This window comes from Ornithorhynchus anatinus, chromosome 12, assembly GCF_004115215.2.
Source record: "Ornithorhynchus anatinus isolate Pmale09 chromosome 12, mOrnAna1.pri.v4, whole genome shotgun sequence".
Taxonomy (NCBI): Eukaryota; Metazoa; Chordata; class Mammalia; order Monotremata; family Ornithorhynchidae; genus Ornithorhynchus; species Ornithorhynchus anatinus.
The window spans coordinates 55,915,687-55,931,451 of record NC_041739.1 but is presented as its reverse complement, the minus strand read 5'-3'; the positions used below and the strand labels follow the sequence as shown (position 1 = coordinate 55,931,451).

At 47.4% G+C, this 15,765-nt stretch overlaps 1 protein-coding gene across 9 annotated transcripts in view; it reads right to left on the bottom strand.

The window, feature by feature from the left end:
• Positions 1–15,765, bottom strand: part of WDFY3 (WD repeat and FYVE domain containing 3) — a 300,170-nt gene that overhangs the window by 32,033 nt on the left and 252,372 nt on the right. For 7 of the 9 annotated variants that reach the window (XM_029076970.2, XM_029076971.2, XM_029076964.2 and 4 more), the window contains 7 exons: positions 15,326–15,483; positions 14,419–14,496; positions 11,954–12,181; positions 5,817–5,870; positions 3,685–3,853; positions 2,824–2,987; positions 475–623 (listed from right to left, as the gene is read on the bottom strand). In XM_029076970.2, coding sequence (XP_028932803.1) covers positions 475–623; positions 2,824–2,987; positions 3,685–3,853; positions 5,817–5,870; positions 11,954–12,181; positions 14,419–14,496; positions 15,326–15,483 — 1,000 coding nt within the window. The remainder of the gene's footprint in view (positions 1–474; positions 624–2,823; positions 2,988–3,684; positions 3,854–5,816; positions 5,871–11,953; positions 12,182–14,418; positions 14,497–15,325; positions 15,484–15,765) is intronic. The other 2 variants (XM_029076967.2, XM_029076972.2) reach the window with 1 other exon arrangement.

Below are 15,765 nucleotides of genomic sequence, written 5' to 3'. Positions count from 1 at the left end.
TATCTTTTTATCTACCTCAGTGCTTAGTACACTTTTTGGCACACAGTCAACGCTTAACAAATATCACCATTATCAGATGCGGCAGGTGGGGAGGGCGAGTGGGGTAAGGGGCTTGAGGGTGGAGTTAAAAGTCTGAAAGAGTTGTCATGGACAACAATCACGGGAGTCGATAAGGACGGCAAAGTATTGTTGCCGAGCAGATGAGAGGGCAGAATTAAAGCAGGGGAGGATGATGTGATGGACAAAGTCAGCCTGATGACTCTGGAAATCTGTAAAAAGAAAAAAAGCTCTCCGGACAAGTGCTTTCTAACTGAACGTTGGCTGTGGTAACTGCTGCCAAGTCAAACACCCTAAGATGATCCATTTTGGTAGTGAAATGATCTGTCTGTCCGTTTCTCTTCCAAACCAACTGAGCCAAGTGTCTCCCATCGGGTGTCGATCACGTACTTCTCCACCCTCCCCGAGTCTACTCACTTGGGGGGAAGGGTCTCGATGTCACGTATCTCCCTGGTGGCCGTCATGGTGAAGCCGTCGATCACGTAGAAATGCTCTTTCCCGAAGAGGAGCAGTCCCTCGCTCGTGTCCAGACCTTGGACGCGAGCACAGCGATACATGTGCTGGATCTGCAGGCAGAGCAGGGAGGTTGAGCGACGCAAAAATGTTTTCTTAACCCTCTTGGTCAGTCGATCAGACAATGGGGTTTTTGAGCTCTTACTGTGTGTAGAACTACTGTACTAAGCACTGGGGAAAGTACAGTACAACAGAGTTGGTGGATATGATCCCTGTTCACAAGGAATCTGCAGACCATGGGGAGACAGAAGGATCGATACATAAATGCTGGGGGGCTGGGGGAGGGGGTGAATATCAATGTCCTTAAAGGAGATAGACCCAAGTGACTGGGTGACCCTGAAGGGAGGGTTCAAATGGGGAAGTGAGGGCCTACTCAGGGAAGGCCTCTTGGAGAGGTCTATAAATTCTGCTCAGCGCTGGATCATGAGAGATGAAACACAAAGCAGAAGGAGGCAAAGAGATTCATTGGGGCCTGGCGAGTCACATCAGCCTGGAGCGGATACACCAGCCGATGATTTTAGGGGGTGTTCAGAAGGTCTCTTTTTATTGGATTCGGGAGTTCCAGAGTCCGGACAATGTGGCTGCCTTCTGATGAATCTAATAAATGTTCAAAATAGGCAATCTCCCCTGTACTATCATCCTTCTTGGAGTTGTTTTTCCTGTCCAGCTTGGCTCCCCGACCGAGAGCGAACGGCTATGGGGCAGAAGAGGGCCACGATGGCGACTGATATTTAAGAGAACAGCTAGTGGCACCGGGAGACCCGACTCAGAAGAGAAAGCTGAGGAGTGGTTTGTTTGCAGTCACTGTGTGGAGGAGAAGAGCACAGACCAAGAGCGAGTCTTGGGCAAGTCGTTTCACTTCTCTGGGACTCAGTTTCCTCAACTGTAGAATGGGGGATTCAATACAAAGACTTTGAGGCCACTGATTACCTTGAATCTACCCCAGGGCTTATAACAGTGCTCGACACATAGTACCGGCTTAACAAAAACCATTAAAAAAATCAAAAACCTGTAGCAGGAGACATTTAGGTTGGGCATAAGCAGGCTGACCATTTTTCTCTTTAGCTTTCAAAAGCCAGGACCCGATCCCAACCTTATTTGCCTTCCCCTTCTCTCCTGGGAATTCTCAGGAGATGGGAAAGGGTTGGAGAAGGGTTAAGTTAAAGCCCCCGGCAACCTGAGATGTCCATACTACACGTACCAGAATGCCGCGGGACTAAATTGAGTACCGGCTGGACAGACTCCAGATCGGACAAGGGTGTGCGAGCAAACGGAGAGTGAGCAAGGGCATCTGGCGGACAGTGCCGGGTAGCCCGACTGGTTTAGCTGGGTGAGTCTCAGTTCTGAGACATCTGTATGTTTTTCTAAAATTGCCTGGAACAGTCTACAAAGCTCAGGGTCTAAACAAGTGCTTCCAGGAACCCCGCCAGCTACTTTCTCTCATGCGTAAAGGCTTTATGACCCATTCACAGGGAGAGGAGTATTTGGGAAGCTGCTGGCCGGGCCTGAGGTAAAGGATTTTTTGGGAAATGAAGAACACAGTTATCCTCTGAGCGAAGGCACCAAGGTTATAACGATTTTTGAACGGGCTTTGTTGGTCAAACTGTCGATGCTAGCTTTCCACTCTACTCTCCTTCAGAAACGAAAGCAGGCCAAACAACTGTAAGCTCCCTGAAGGCAGGGATTGCCCACGTTTCTTCTCCTGCAATACACCGGGACGAGAACAGGGCAATGAATTAAAAGGGAAATGGCGTGGCCTAGTGGAAAGAGCTATTTTCTCATCTGTAAAGTGAGGATTTATTATCATGCTAGGTTCAGGCACTGAAGACATCCGAATGATGAAGGATAATAATAAGTATTCATTTCCCAAGTAACTCCCAAGACCTCATTGCTGAGGGTTTGCATGAAGGCTCTGGATTGGGGAAATTGTAATTATAATTATTCTGACATTTGTTAAGCGCTTACTGTGTGGCAGGCATCGTACTAAGTGCTGGGGTGGATACGGGCAAATCGGGTTGGACACAGTCCCTGTCCCACAAGGGGTTCACGGTCTTAATCCCCCTTTTACCGATGAGGAAACTGAGGCACAGAGAAGTGAAGTGACTTGCTCAAGGTCACACAGCAGACAGGTAGTGGAGGTGGAATTAGAACCCATGACCTCCTGGCTCCCCAGCCCATGCTTTATCCACTACTCCGTGTCTGAGTTCCCCTAAAACTCGAACCAGATTGTTTACTACTCTGAAAGTACGATACCTTCTCCCCGTCCTCCAGCAGGCGTAGGAGGGTGGCGTTGTCCGTCTTCTCCTCATCATCCATCGAGCTGCCCTCGGCCAGCTGGTCCTGAAGCTGCTCTTGGCTCTCTTCATCCCCTCCGTCGGGGGCAGACCGGGACCGCTTCAGCGGGGGCTTAACCAGACCTAATGATAATAATAATAATAATGGCATTTGTTAAGTGCTTACTATGTGTTAAGCGCTGGGGTGGATACAAGAAAATCAGGTTGGACACAGCTCTTGTTCCACATGGGGCTCACAGTCTCGATCCCCATTTTAAAGATGAGGTAACTGAGGCCCAGAGAACTCAAGCGACTGGCCCAAGGTCACACGGCAGACAAGTGGGGGAGCTGGGATTCAAATCTGTGACCTTCTGATCCCAGGCCCATGTTCTATCCACTAGGCCATGCTGCTTCTCTTTGGCCTGCAGAGGAACGGCTGAACTGGGCCACGGCTCCGACTCAGAGAGGGTCGGCCCGCTTCTGGCTGGAGGAGCGGGGGCAAGCTGGCTGCAACTGGACCCCGGGACGTTGATGCAATAAGCCTGCAATTGGCCCAGGGTCGACACTCCGGCCTGCCCAGGGCTGACTCTCCAATCGCCCTGTGCCCACCCTGTGGCCTTTCACCCTCCTTTTCCCTTTGGACGCCAGAGAGGTTGCTCTGCAGCGTCGGAGGTTCCTCCAAACCGCGCTTCCTCTCCGATTTCACCACCGCCCGTCACCTGCCTCCTCTGGGCCCGCCTTGGGTGGCTTCGTAAAGGAAACAGACGGCCTCGGCCGGTCCCTTGAAACGGGCGGCAGTTGGGGTGAATCGAATGGAAGAAGCCTCGCGGCCTTGGCTGACCTTTGACTTTAGCGATGGTGTCTTCGCCGTGTTCCGGCTCCTGCTGGGCGGCTTCCCCTTCGGAACTGTCCACTATGGCGTCCTGGACGATGGCGGGGTTTCCGGCGGCCAGGCGCATGTAGTACTCCTTGCTGTCATAGCTGATCGCTCTCCGGTAACGAGCGGGCTTCTTAGAAACGGAGGAAGGGACAGTTAGGTCGACTAGCCCTCTGGGGAAGGCAGTGTACATCGGCCAAGGTTCTCTCAAAATGGACACTCCCTAAGGAAAGGGACAGTGCCCCCGTCCCTCGGTGAGCCTGCACTCAGACGAACTGGGGGCCGGGTGGATTCTACGTGCTTAGGAACTGGTTTTCCAAATGCAAATGATTGTATCTAAATCTCATCTTTCTCGCCGTCGACCCCTCGCCCGTATCCTGCCTCTGGCCTGGAATGCCTTTCCTCCTCAAATCTGACAGATAATTCCTCCCCCAGCCCCTTCCCCCTCTTCAAAGCCTTACTGGGCCTTCCCTAAGTCCTCCTTTCCTCTTCTCCTACTCCCTTCTGACTTGCTTACTTTATTCATCCCCCGACCCAGACCCACGGCACTTTATGTCCAAATCTGTCATTTATTTCTTTATATCAATGTCTGTCTCCCCCTCTAGACTGTAAGCTCATCATGGGCAGAGAATATGTCTATTTATTGTTGTATTGTACTCTCCCAAGCGCTTAATACAGTGCTCTACACACCGTAAGCACTCAATAAATATGACTGAATGAGGATATAGCTGCTGTCAACAGCTTCATTCAAGTTCACAGCAACGATACATTCTTTCCCCTTATTAATACCAAACTTCATTTGTCTCGAGCTAGTTAACTTCAGCATTCAATTCATTCAATCGTATTTACTGAGTGCTTACTGCGTGCAGCGCAGTGGTGGTTGGGAAGGGAGATGCTTAGCATTTCACCGATATCTCTGGACACTGGGGCCACGGCAAACAAGGCCGGAAGTGATGAGTATGGCAGAGCTGGGCCCTGAATCTGGCTCGAAGCAGAGGAAGCCAGGTGCCGGGATTGTGGACTTGGTGCTTAAGTGTGGAAAGGTTTCAACGATGTCTAAATATTTTATTGCGATCCATATGGCAAAGAGTCTATCAGGCAATCAAAAATTCCGACAACCCACTGGGGAAGATTACCCGTATAGCTTAGTTTTAACACGTTAAAATACAAATTCAATGAAAGCATGATTAGTGATGGGCACAACAGTGAATAAAATTTAAAAATGGAGAACTCTGTCTTAGCCTGAAAATCTTCAATCCATCATTTGTATTTATTGAGCGCTTACTGTGTGCAGAGCACTGTACTAAGCGCTTGGGAGAGTACAATACAACAGAGTTGGTAGACACATTCCCTCAACCAAAGACTCCTCTCTCCAGTTTGCCTTTGAAGCACTGAGGGCTTGCAGAGAGAGTGCTAATGCAGAATGCATGCTGGGTCTTACTGACTACAATAATCATAATAATTGTGGGATTTCTTAAAGTGCTTACTATGTGCCAAGCACCGTAGTAAGCGCTGGAATAGACACAAGTTAATCGGGTTGGACACAGTCCCTGTCCCATATGAGGCACATAGTCATAATCCCCACTTTACAGATGAGGAAACTGTGGTCCAGAGATGTCAATAGACTTGCCCAAGGTCACACGGCAGACAAGTGACAGAGCCGGGATTAGAAGCCAGGACCTCTGACTCCGGGGCCCAGGCCCTCGCCACTAGTCCAGTCTGCTCCGAAACACCACCGACTCATTTTGTTCTGGAATCGGTGCCCTGTTGCCCATGACTAACATATTTCACCATCCATTAGTTTGCACGTGAAGCCGGAACCCGGTTCGTAGTGAGAGCGGTGAGAGGGGAGCAGGCCGTAGTGAGCAGCACCCTGATTCTCACGCCCGCTGATTAGGGCGAGATTGAAAACAACACAGCAGCATCTCCGGACACCAACGAGCTAGATCGACACCTCTCCACACATTCTTCCACCAGAGCGAAATTGTAGAGCACATCTTGGAAGCCTTGTTAATGTAGCCCGACATGCATTTAAATCAACAGAAACCCAAGTCGGCGTGGATTGTGCAGGCATTTATGGGTAATTTAGGTTTTACCTTTTGAGGAATCGTATCATCGGGGATCTCGGGCTGTTTACTGGGGAGGTCGGACTGAAAACAGGGCATTAAGTACAGACATATCAGAAAAAAAAACAAAAAAACCCCCAAAAAAACATTTTCCTGGGAAGACAAGACCTTACAGTCTTTGCCTGGTTTGTCTGAAGCAAGAATTAGGCCACCACCAGGAGCAACCGAAAATTGGAATGAAGAGACTGATAAAAATCATTTAGAACCCAAAGCTGATTGGGACAAATCTTTTCTAATACCAGGGGTCGAATAAGAAAACCAGAGGAAAACTGGACTCCACATATCCCATCCCAACCTCCTTTTTGGGCAGAATTCCTTGCTTCCTTCCCGCCTGAACCTTTGATAAGTAGTGGGAAGAATGCCTGTGTGCCTTGCTCAGGAGCTCGTTGTGGGCAGGGAATGTGACTGTTTATTGTTATATTGTACTCTCCCAAGCGCTTAGTACAGTGCTCTGCAAACAGTAAGCGCTCAATAAATACTACTGAATGAATGAATGAGCAGGTGGTCATGAGCAGTAAAATGGCAAGAGTACAGGTGGTGGGATGAGGAGCCCAGAGGGACCAACTCATGGAAGGTGGCCTGATCCAGCCGAGGACAGGCAGAGGAGCACGGATAAAAGATCTGGTGGTCACTCTTGTTTTAAGAATCAGAATTAAGATAAGTAGTCGGAATGTTGGCGGAATGTTGGGTGTGTTCATTGCGTGCAGGAAACTTATCTACCAAATCCCTAAAAGTGCCCTCTCCCAAGCACTTAGTACAGGGCTCTGTACACAGTAAGTACTCAATGAGTACCACTGATTGATTGGACAAAGGTCGCGCTGGTCAAGTGGAAATGATCCTATTAAAAAAAAAACCAAACCAACAACTCTCCCTCCGCCCACTATTTTCCTCACTTATTTAGAGCTGATTTTCTGTATTTTCTCTGAGGCCGGAGCCCCTGGACAGCTCATTAGTCTTAAGGCTACTAGCTAATCAAGAAACATCAAGCCTTTATTTAGGGGCATTTTCAAAAATCATTAAGAAGACTTTAGTCTGATTGCTCTCATTATTTTAATAGGAACCATGCCATTGATACTCCCACCTTCTCTATCAACTTTTAATGGTCAGATTTTCTGCCTACCTATCACAGTCTGTAGCCAGCCTAACAATACTTTTTTTTCTTTAATGGTTTTTGTTAAGCACTTTTTAAATGCCAGGTATTATTCTGAGCCATGGGCTAGATACAATCTAACGGGGATGGACACAGCTAATGTCCCATAGGGGGCAAACAGTCTTGATCCCCATTTTACAGATGAGGTAATTGAGGCCCAGACAAGTAAAGGGACTTGCCCAAGGTCACACAACAGACAAGAAGCGGAGCTGGGATCAGAACACAGGTCCTTCTGACTTCCAGGCTCGTATTTTATCCACGCTGTTTCTCATAGTGTTTGAGGTTCCTCACACCCTACCTTCACTATCTGTGAAAGAAAGGTGCACTCGGTTCTCCCAGAAGGCATGGTTTTATTCTGCTTTTGGGATAGAATGTTGTCGGAGGATTAGGGAATGATCGCTCACCAACGCCAATCCCTTGGATATGCCACGGCCCAGCGTTGGAAAAGGGGTTCTTGTGCAGTAAGCGAGTGTGTACGAGTCTTCCAGAATGTGGAATTCAGAGAATCCTCTCCACATTGTCAGAAAACTGAGTGTACTCTTCTTCTGAGGGGGCAGAGAAGAATTGTGTCTGCTAAATCTGATGTATTGTACTTTCCCAACCACGTACTACAGCATTCCACACATAGTAAGGGCTCAATAAATGCCATCGATCCATTGGTTGACTTTGAGTACAGATTCTTTCAAAAGGCTAGAATGCAATGGTTTGAATTTCTGATCATTTACCGTAATTCCTCTGTGGCAAATTGCCAACTGCTTCTCCCGTTCTCAAAGCCAACATATTCACTGCAAAGAATTTGGGAATCAAAAACTGGCGTTTCGAACGGAGGCATACAGAGGAGGTGCATCTATCTGAGGGTCTCAGTGACAGAGCCAAGCAAATCGATCTTGTTTAGGGCCAGGAATGATTTGTAAAAACCTATGTCGGAAGAGATTCCCCAGAATCCTTTGCTTGAAACTTTGCCTTCAGTAAGACAGAAACTTTGATAACCGTGATAATAATGATCATGGTATTTGTTAGGTGCTTACCATGTGTTAAGAACTGTATTAAAAGCTGGGATTGATGCAACAAAATTAGATTGGACCCAGGACAAGTGGAAGGGTGGTCGGAAATTCAATCTCCATTTTACAGATGAGGAAACTGAGGCACAGAGAAGTTAAGTGACTTGTCCAAGGCCCCGCACCAGATAGGTGACGGAATCAGGATTAGAACCCCAGCCCCCTGACTTCTAGGCCCACATTCTTGCCACTAAGTCACCCGGTTTCTCAAAGTTGCGTGAAATGAGGTAAATTTATTTACTTTTCGGCAATGTGGGGCCTTTTAAAAAAAAGAGTAGGATGACAAAAGCTTCTGGTGTTTTGGTCAATTTTTCTAGAAACCTGTAGAACAAAATAAATTTAGGACCTTATTCTCCTTGGAGAGTCCCGGTTCATTGCAAGTAACAGACTCCCGCATATTTTCAATCATTCGTATCTATTGACCCTTTACTGACTGCAGAGTACGGTACTAAATGCTTGGGAGAGTACACAATAGCAGTAAAACAGACACCATCCCTGCCCACAATGGTCTTACAGTCTAGAGGGGGAGAAAGACACCAATACAAATAAATTATGGAGTCAATTAAAATGCCCAGCGGGAGACATTTTCTTCTTAATGGCCGGAGTCATGCTGAGTGTTGGAGGGGAGGGGGCTCTATGGATGGGAGCCCCAGGCCTGCAGCGCCTAAAATTCCTGCTGCTGCTGCCACCGACAAGAGAGGGACTTGGTGCTTCAGAGCTGGGGCCTCTGCTACCCGGAAGACCTCCTCACCCTCATTTGACAACTCTTATATTCGGGTCTCTCCTCAGGACTGTATTGATGGCGGCGGCTGATTTTGGGGGCCCCAGATGGGGCAGATAATAAAAATAATAATACTACTGATAATAACTGTGGTATTTGTTAAGGACTTACTATGTGCTGAGCCCTGTTCTAAGCCCAAGATAGAATATAATCGGGTCGGACACAGTCCCTGTCCTACATGGGGCTCAGAGTCTTAATCCCCGTTTTACAGATGAGGGAAGTGAGGCACAGAGAAGTTACGGGACTTGCCCGAGATCACCCAGCAGACGTGAGGCAGAGCCGGGATCAGAACCCATGTCCTCTGACTCCCAGGACCGTGATCTTTCCACTAGATCAAACTGTTTCCCAGAGATGGGGTCCGATCTAATACATTTAGATAAATGTCTGTCTCCCCTCTAGACTGTTAGCCTGTTGTAGACAGGGACCATGTCTACTGACTCTGTTGTTTTGTACTCTCCCAAGAGCTTAGTACAGTGCTCTCTACACACAGTAAATGCTCAATAAATACCACAGATTGACTGATCACTGTGATACTCCAATTAGATACTGTGGAAAGAAGTGTTGGGAGCAAACATCAGAAAGAAATGTTCTGTGCTTTCTGTCGAAACAGTTTAAAGCCTGTTGCTAAGTTCCGGAGAGGAGTGTGATATATCAATATTACTGACGGATGATCGATTCCTCTACCTACCGTAGTGCTCACCAAAGCGCTATGGCTCACGAGTAAACATCCAAAAGACAGACGCAAAAATGGAGGGGTTACCTAAATCGCCATTTGCTTTAAAGCAAGCTTTCCAAATGATTTTGTAATCAACTTGATGAATTTTATGAAAACGATCTACACTGGAAGATGGAACCCAAGAGGCTGGCTACAATAGAGAGGAAGACTGAAGGCAAGGGCACAAAAAAATAGCGAAAAATATCCCCTGTGGGAAATGACTGGATGCATGTGGAAACAATGGCATAATTGGCTTATTCCACCTATATTGAATCACTTCTTCACCAAGATAAAGCCCTTCTTCATTCTTCTTATATTCATTACTGCTGAATAGGGGAGCTTAAAATGTGTGGGAGGTTGCTAGGGCTTTGAAAGCTTTTTTTATAATTGATCAGTCTTCTGCCAGATCTTTTAAAATCAGAAATTGCTGAAGTGACTTCAACACATCTCATTCTCCTCTAAAGGGAGGCGGGGGCCTGCGGTGTTAAAGGACCCCAGTGCACTCAATCATTGGTATTTCCTGAGTGTTTACCGCATGCAAAGCACTGTACTAAGTGCTTGGGAGACTACAACAGAATTGTTAGACATATCTCCTGCCTATAAGGAGCGTATAGTCTAGAAGAGGAGCTTTCAGACTACAGAGAAAACTCAGGAACACCCGGGTTATCGGGTAATGAGAAGAACAATGGCCTAGTGTAAAGAGTCCGGGTTTGGAGTCAGAGGATCTGGGTTCTAATCCTGACTGCCACTTGCCTGCTCTGCGGTCTTCGGGACTGTCTGATAATTTCTCTGTTCCTTATTTTCCTCATCTGTAAACTAGGAGTAAGACATATCTTCTCCCTTCTATTCACACTGAGCCCCATGTGGGATGGGAGGCTGTGACTAACCCAATTATCTAATATCTACCCGAGTGCTTAGTACAGTGCTGGGCACCTAGGAAGCACTTAACCAATATTCCAATTACTATTATTATCAACTTCACCCTGTGAATGATGATGTGTGCATACGTCCAGAGGTTTCCTTTTTTTTAATGGCATTTGTTAAGTGCTTACTATATGCCAAGCACTGTTCTAAGTGCTGGGGTAGATACAAAAATAATCGGGTTCCACACAGTCCATGTCTTACAGGGGTCTTAATCCTCATTTTGCAGATGAGGGAACTGAGGCAGAGAGAAGTTTCTTCTGACATCACGTCACATCCTGCCAATCCCAGACAGAGACTTGCTGTCGAAGAGCGGACCCTTACTCTGCTGCCGTGTTCCCATTAAAACACCCAAGTAAAGTCCGTCCTCGGTGGTGACTGAGGGCAGGGTACCTGAGCAAAAATAAATCTTATTCCCTCGGGAGGTTACGGCATCCACCCTTAAGTTTCAGCCCACAACGTTTGGGGATGGGAGAGCGATTTTCTTTTTTTGACCTATGGTCAATTGAGTCACTTTTAAGGAAACTGATTCAGGGGCCTCTGGTGTGGAGGTCTGATTCAAAGACCCGACCCCCACTACTACTACTATTAATGACTGTAGTTTTTAAGCACTTACTATGTGCCAAGCACTGTACTAAGCGTTGGGGTAGAGACAAGCTCAATACGTTGGACACGGTCCAAGTCCCACATGGGGCTCATAGGATTAATCTCCATTTTACTGAGGAGGTAACTGAGGCCCAGTGAAATGACCTGCCCAAGGTCACACAGCAGGCAAGTAGGGCAGCCAGGATTAGAATCCTACTCTCCTGACTTCCACCTGCCTGCTCTCCATAGAGGTCTAAACGAGATTCCAACTTAGCCTTTTAAAATTGGAACGGAGAGCCACCGGTGCACATCTACTTAAAGGTTTAACAAGAAAGACATTTGGTTCACACGCTGAGAGGACCCATGGGCTAGTTCTCATTGTGCCAGATCTCGGCTCAAAGTCTGAGTTGAAAAAGATTTCCCTGGAGGGCCAAAGACTGCCTTGCCCCATTGATAAAGTCGTTGTAGAGACGGAACCTGTAGGCCAACTCTGTTGTACTGTACTCCCCCAAGCGCTTAGTGTAAAGAGTTCTGCACTCCTCAGCAAGGACTCAATAAATACCACGGCTAATGATCATTTTGAGGGTGGCTTTCCTTCCTGTAATCGCATGACGGCTTCCCTTCCAACCTTATCGCTCCTCCAGGCGATTTTTAACTAAAATGGCTCCCCGTAAGTAAGCTCTTTGTCTCTAGACTGTCAACTCATTGTGGGCAAGGAATATGATATATTGTACTCCCCCAAGCACTTAGTACAGTGCTCTGCACCCAGTAAGTGCTCAATAAATAAGACTGACAGGTTAAGACTTTTTACTTTATCCGCATACTGTCCTTCAAACGGCCAAGATGAAGAGAGGAACATGGCTTCCGACCGGAGGGCCTTGAAAACGACCCACTTACCAGCACGTTGGCTTCCTGTTCGGCCTCGGGCACGTACGGGTATTGAATGTAGAACATGTCATTCCGCACCATCTTCTTCCTCATCCTGCACGGCCCCTCGGTCATCTCCAGCATCCATTTATCCAGGTGTGAGCCGATCGGGGGTCCCCACAGCCCCCTCTCCCGCAATAGCTCGTACTCGATCTGGCACCACTCTTCCGACACGTACTTCAGGGCGTTCTGCTGACGCTGTGGAGGCGGGGAAGGATTCCCCAGGTGATTTCCAAGAAAAAAATAAAATTCAATAATATTGATAATTATCCTTTAAAAAAAAAAAACCCAGTTCTGCTGACGCTGTGGAGGCGGGGAAGGATTCCCCAGGTGATTTCCAAGAAAAAAATAAAATTCAATAATATTGATAATCATCCTTTAAAAAAAAAACAACCCAGTGAAAAAACTCTCTTTCGTAGAAAAGCTCCAAGTGGCCTAGGGGATAGAGTGCAGCCCTGGCAGTAAGAAGGACCTGGGTTATAATCCCCGTTCTGCCACTTGTCTGCTCTGTGACCATGGGCAAGTTTCTTAACTTCTCTGTGACTCCGTTACCTCATCTATAAAGTGGGGATTAAAGACTGTGAGCCCCATGGGGGGCAGGGACCGCATCCAACCTGATTCGCTTGTTTCTGGTGTTTAGTATACTGCCTGGCACATTGTCAGTGCTAAACAAATACCACAATTATTATTACTTTTTTATGGTGTTTGGTCAGTGCTAAGTGTCAAGCACTGTTCTAAGCACTGGGCAGATACAAGTTCATCGGGCCAAATACGGTCCCTGTCCCACATGGAGCTCACAGCTTTAAATCCCCATTTTACATATAAGGTAACTGCGGAACGGAGAAATGAAGCGACTTTTTGCCCAAGGTCACAAAGCAGACAAGTGGCGGAGCCAGAATTAGAACCCAGATCCTTCTGACCCTCAGACTCGTGCTCTATCCACTAGGCCATGCTGCTTCTCATTAAGAAGAGTTACTAGGGTTAAGAGTAGTTTACTAAATAGATGATAGGCTCTTCAGATACCATGGAATTCATTTGTTTTTTGGTATTGTTATTAAATACTAGCTGATTATCTTTCATTTGTCAGTGCTTCCCAAGACTTTCAAATCATGGTAAACCGTTTGCTCAAACAACCTCACAACAATCTGAGAAGGTTGAAAAGGAGCAGGAGGAATTACACTCAAATGGTATGATCCAATCATCAGGTCTCTTAATAAGGCTAGCTCAGAGAATTGAAAAACAAAACCCCCATCAACACAAACACACACACACACACCACACAAACCCTCCATCACAAAAAACTTGAAATAAACAAAATAGTGGAAATGCCCATCTGATAAACATCATCCGCTCTTCTCTTATGCAAAATTGCAATTATCTGACTTCATTTTGGTTCCAATTGGTTTGGATCATCATGCATTATCTCATTTTAGAGGAAAACAAGGCAACAGGAAGTGACAGAAAACACAGAGCTCATCAGTACATAAATTAAGCCTATACTCAATCCACCAGTGGTATTTATTCAACGCTTATTATATCCAGAGCACTGTAATAATAATAATGATAATGACAGTATTTACTAAGCACTTGGAGGAGTCCAGTACGAGCTTACGGTCTAGAGGGGAACCTCTAGAACTGAACAGCCGTGATTCCTTATCCACTTATGGACAAGTAACGTGGCTTAATGGAAAGAGCCCGGGCTTGGGAGTCAGAGGACGTGGGTATTAATCCCCACTCCACCACTTGTCTGCTGTGTGACCTAGGGCAAGCCGCTTAACTTCTCTGTGCCTCAGTTACCTCATCTGTAAAACGGGTATTAAGACTGTGAGCCCCACGTGGGACAATCTGATTACTTGGTATTTATCCCAGGGCTTGGCATTTAGTAAGCGCTTAACAAATGCCATAATTGTTATTTTGGGGGTTTGGGACAAAGAGCATCATTTGCTATAACTTGGAAGAGTTTTGGACCCACAATGGAAAATGGTTATTTTTACTCTGGGGAAATAGTGTGGCCTAGTGGACCGAAAATGGGCTTGGGAGTCAAAGGACCTGGGTTCTAATCTTGGCTCCGCCACTTACTTCTACCAACTCCATTATAGCATACTCTCCCATGCGGTGTACTCTCCCATATGCTTAGTACAGTGCTCTGGACATATTAAGTGTTCAATCAATACCACTGATTGACTGATTACTTGCTGGGTGACCCTGGGCAAGTCACTTCACTTTTCCGTGCCTCTGTTCCCTCATCTTCAAAGTGGGGATTCAGTACCTGTGCTCCCTCCTACTTGACTGTGAACCCCACGTGGGACCTGATGATCTCAACCCCAGTGCTTAGTACAGTTCTTGGCACATAGTAAATGCTTAACGAACACCCCCGTTATTATTATTACCATTGCAGAAATGGGAATTCTAGTTTCCAAGCTAAAGTTCTTTACCTCTTGATACTCTTTGTACTGGGTGTCGACTAAGTCTCGAACTACCGCAACGTGAGTAAACATCCACTGGGAGATCTCCTGCACCAAGGAGAGGAAAGCAAAAAACAAAACAAAAAAACAAACAAAAAAAACCCCACAGTCAATGCACTGCAAGACGAGCAGTTGAGTGACACCGATGTGAAGTTCGTTTATAATCACATAACGACTTAGACGTCTACCCGGGAGCACACGCTGCAGGAATCGCACATACCAGGTTGGCGATTCCCTATCAAGGTGGGATGGTGAAGGGAGTGTGGGTTTTAGGATGGGGAAGACTGGAAAAGAGAGATGCCCACCATGACACTTAGCAGGTGGGTGGCTTTAATCTACGGACTCCACGTTCCTCGGGACAACATCCACTAGAGAACTACGGCGTGGCACGCTGAGGTCTCCCGGCCGTGCCATCTGGAACCTCTGAGGTTCTGTAGGCTGCTCACTCTGAGGACCACTAATGAACAATGGTACAACTGCGTGATGCAGCCCGGTCGGAAACGGAGTCACCAAGGGGGTGGGGGGGGGGGTCTAAATGAGACTGGCAAGTCTGTCATCGAGTCATCTCGCGGCTCTGGAGTTTGGATACATTTCCCCTCGAAGGAAGGTGCTTTGGATGCTGCCGATGTCAAGGGTGACGGCGCAGAGCGGGAGGGGTGTATGTGTGCTTGTGTGTGCTTGTGTGTACTTGTGCATGTACAGGGTGGTTGGATCTCTCATTGGTCCTTCCCGTGCTTCCCCCCGACCCCCCATTGGTGAAATCCACCCTCCGGGGGCACCTCTGAGCGAGCGGGATGGCTAAAGCTGCCACTGGCTCCTGCGTCTTCCGCTCCCCGAGGTTGGTGGCAAGAGTCTCGCTGCCCCCGCCGTCACTCACCTGCGTGGAGAGGTTGTGTCTGTGCAGACCGCTCTCCTTGCGGTTCCTCCTCGACCCCGTCAGCTTCGAGAGGCCGAAGCCGCTGCTCACCCTGGACAGCTTTGACTGCGTGGAAGGAGCCAACGCTTCCACGCGGCTGATGCATTTCTTCTCGTGCGCTAAGGGGCCGAACGAGACGGCGTTTACCCTGGAAGCTCTCGGGGTCATGGAGTACACGGCCCTCCAGCTCTCTCTGCACGACCAACCGAAGCCCGCTTCCCACCGATTACCCCAAATTACGGTGACAATTCTTCTTCTTCTTACTGTTTATTATTTAGGGCATCTGTTAAGCGCTTACTATGTGCCAGGCACTATATTAAGCACTGGGTTACATCCACGCTAGTTTACAACCAAGCTAGTCAGGTTGGACCCAGTCCATGTCCCACATGGGGCTCTCAGTC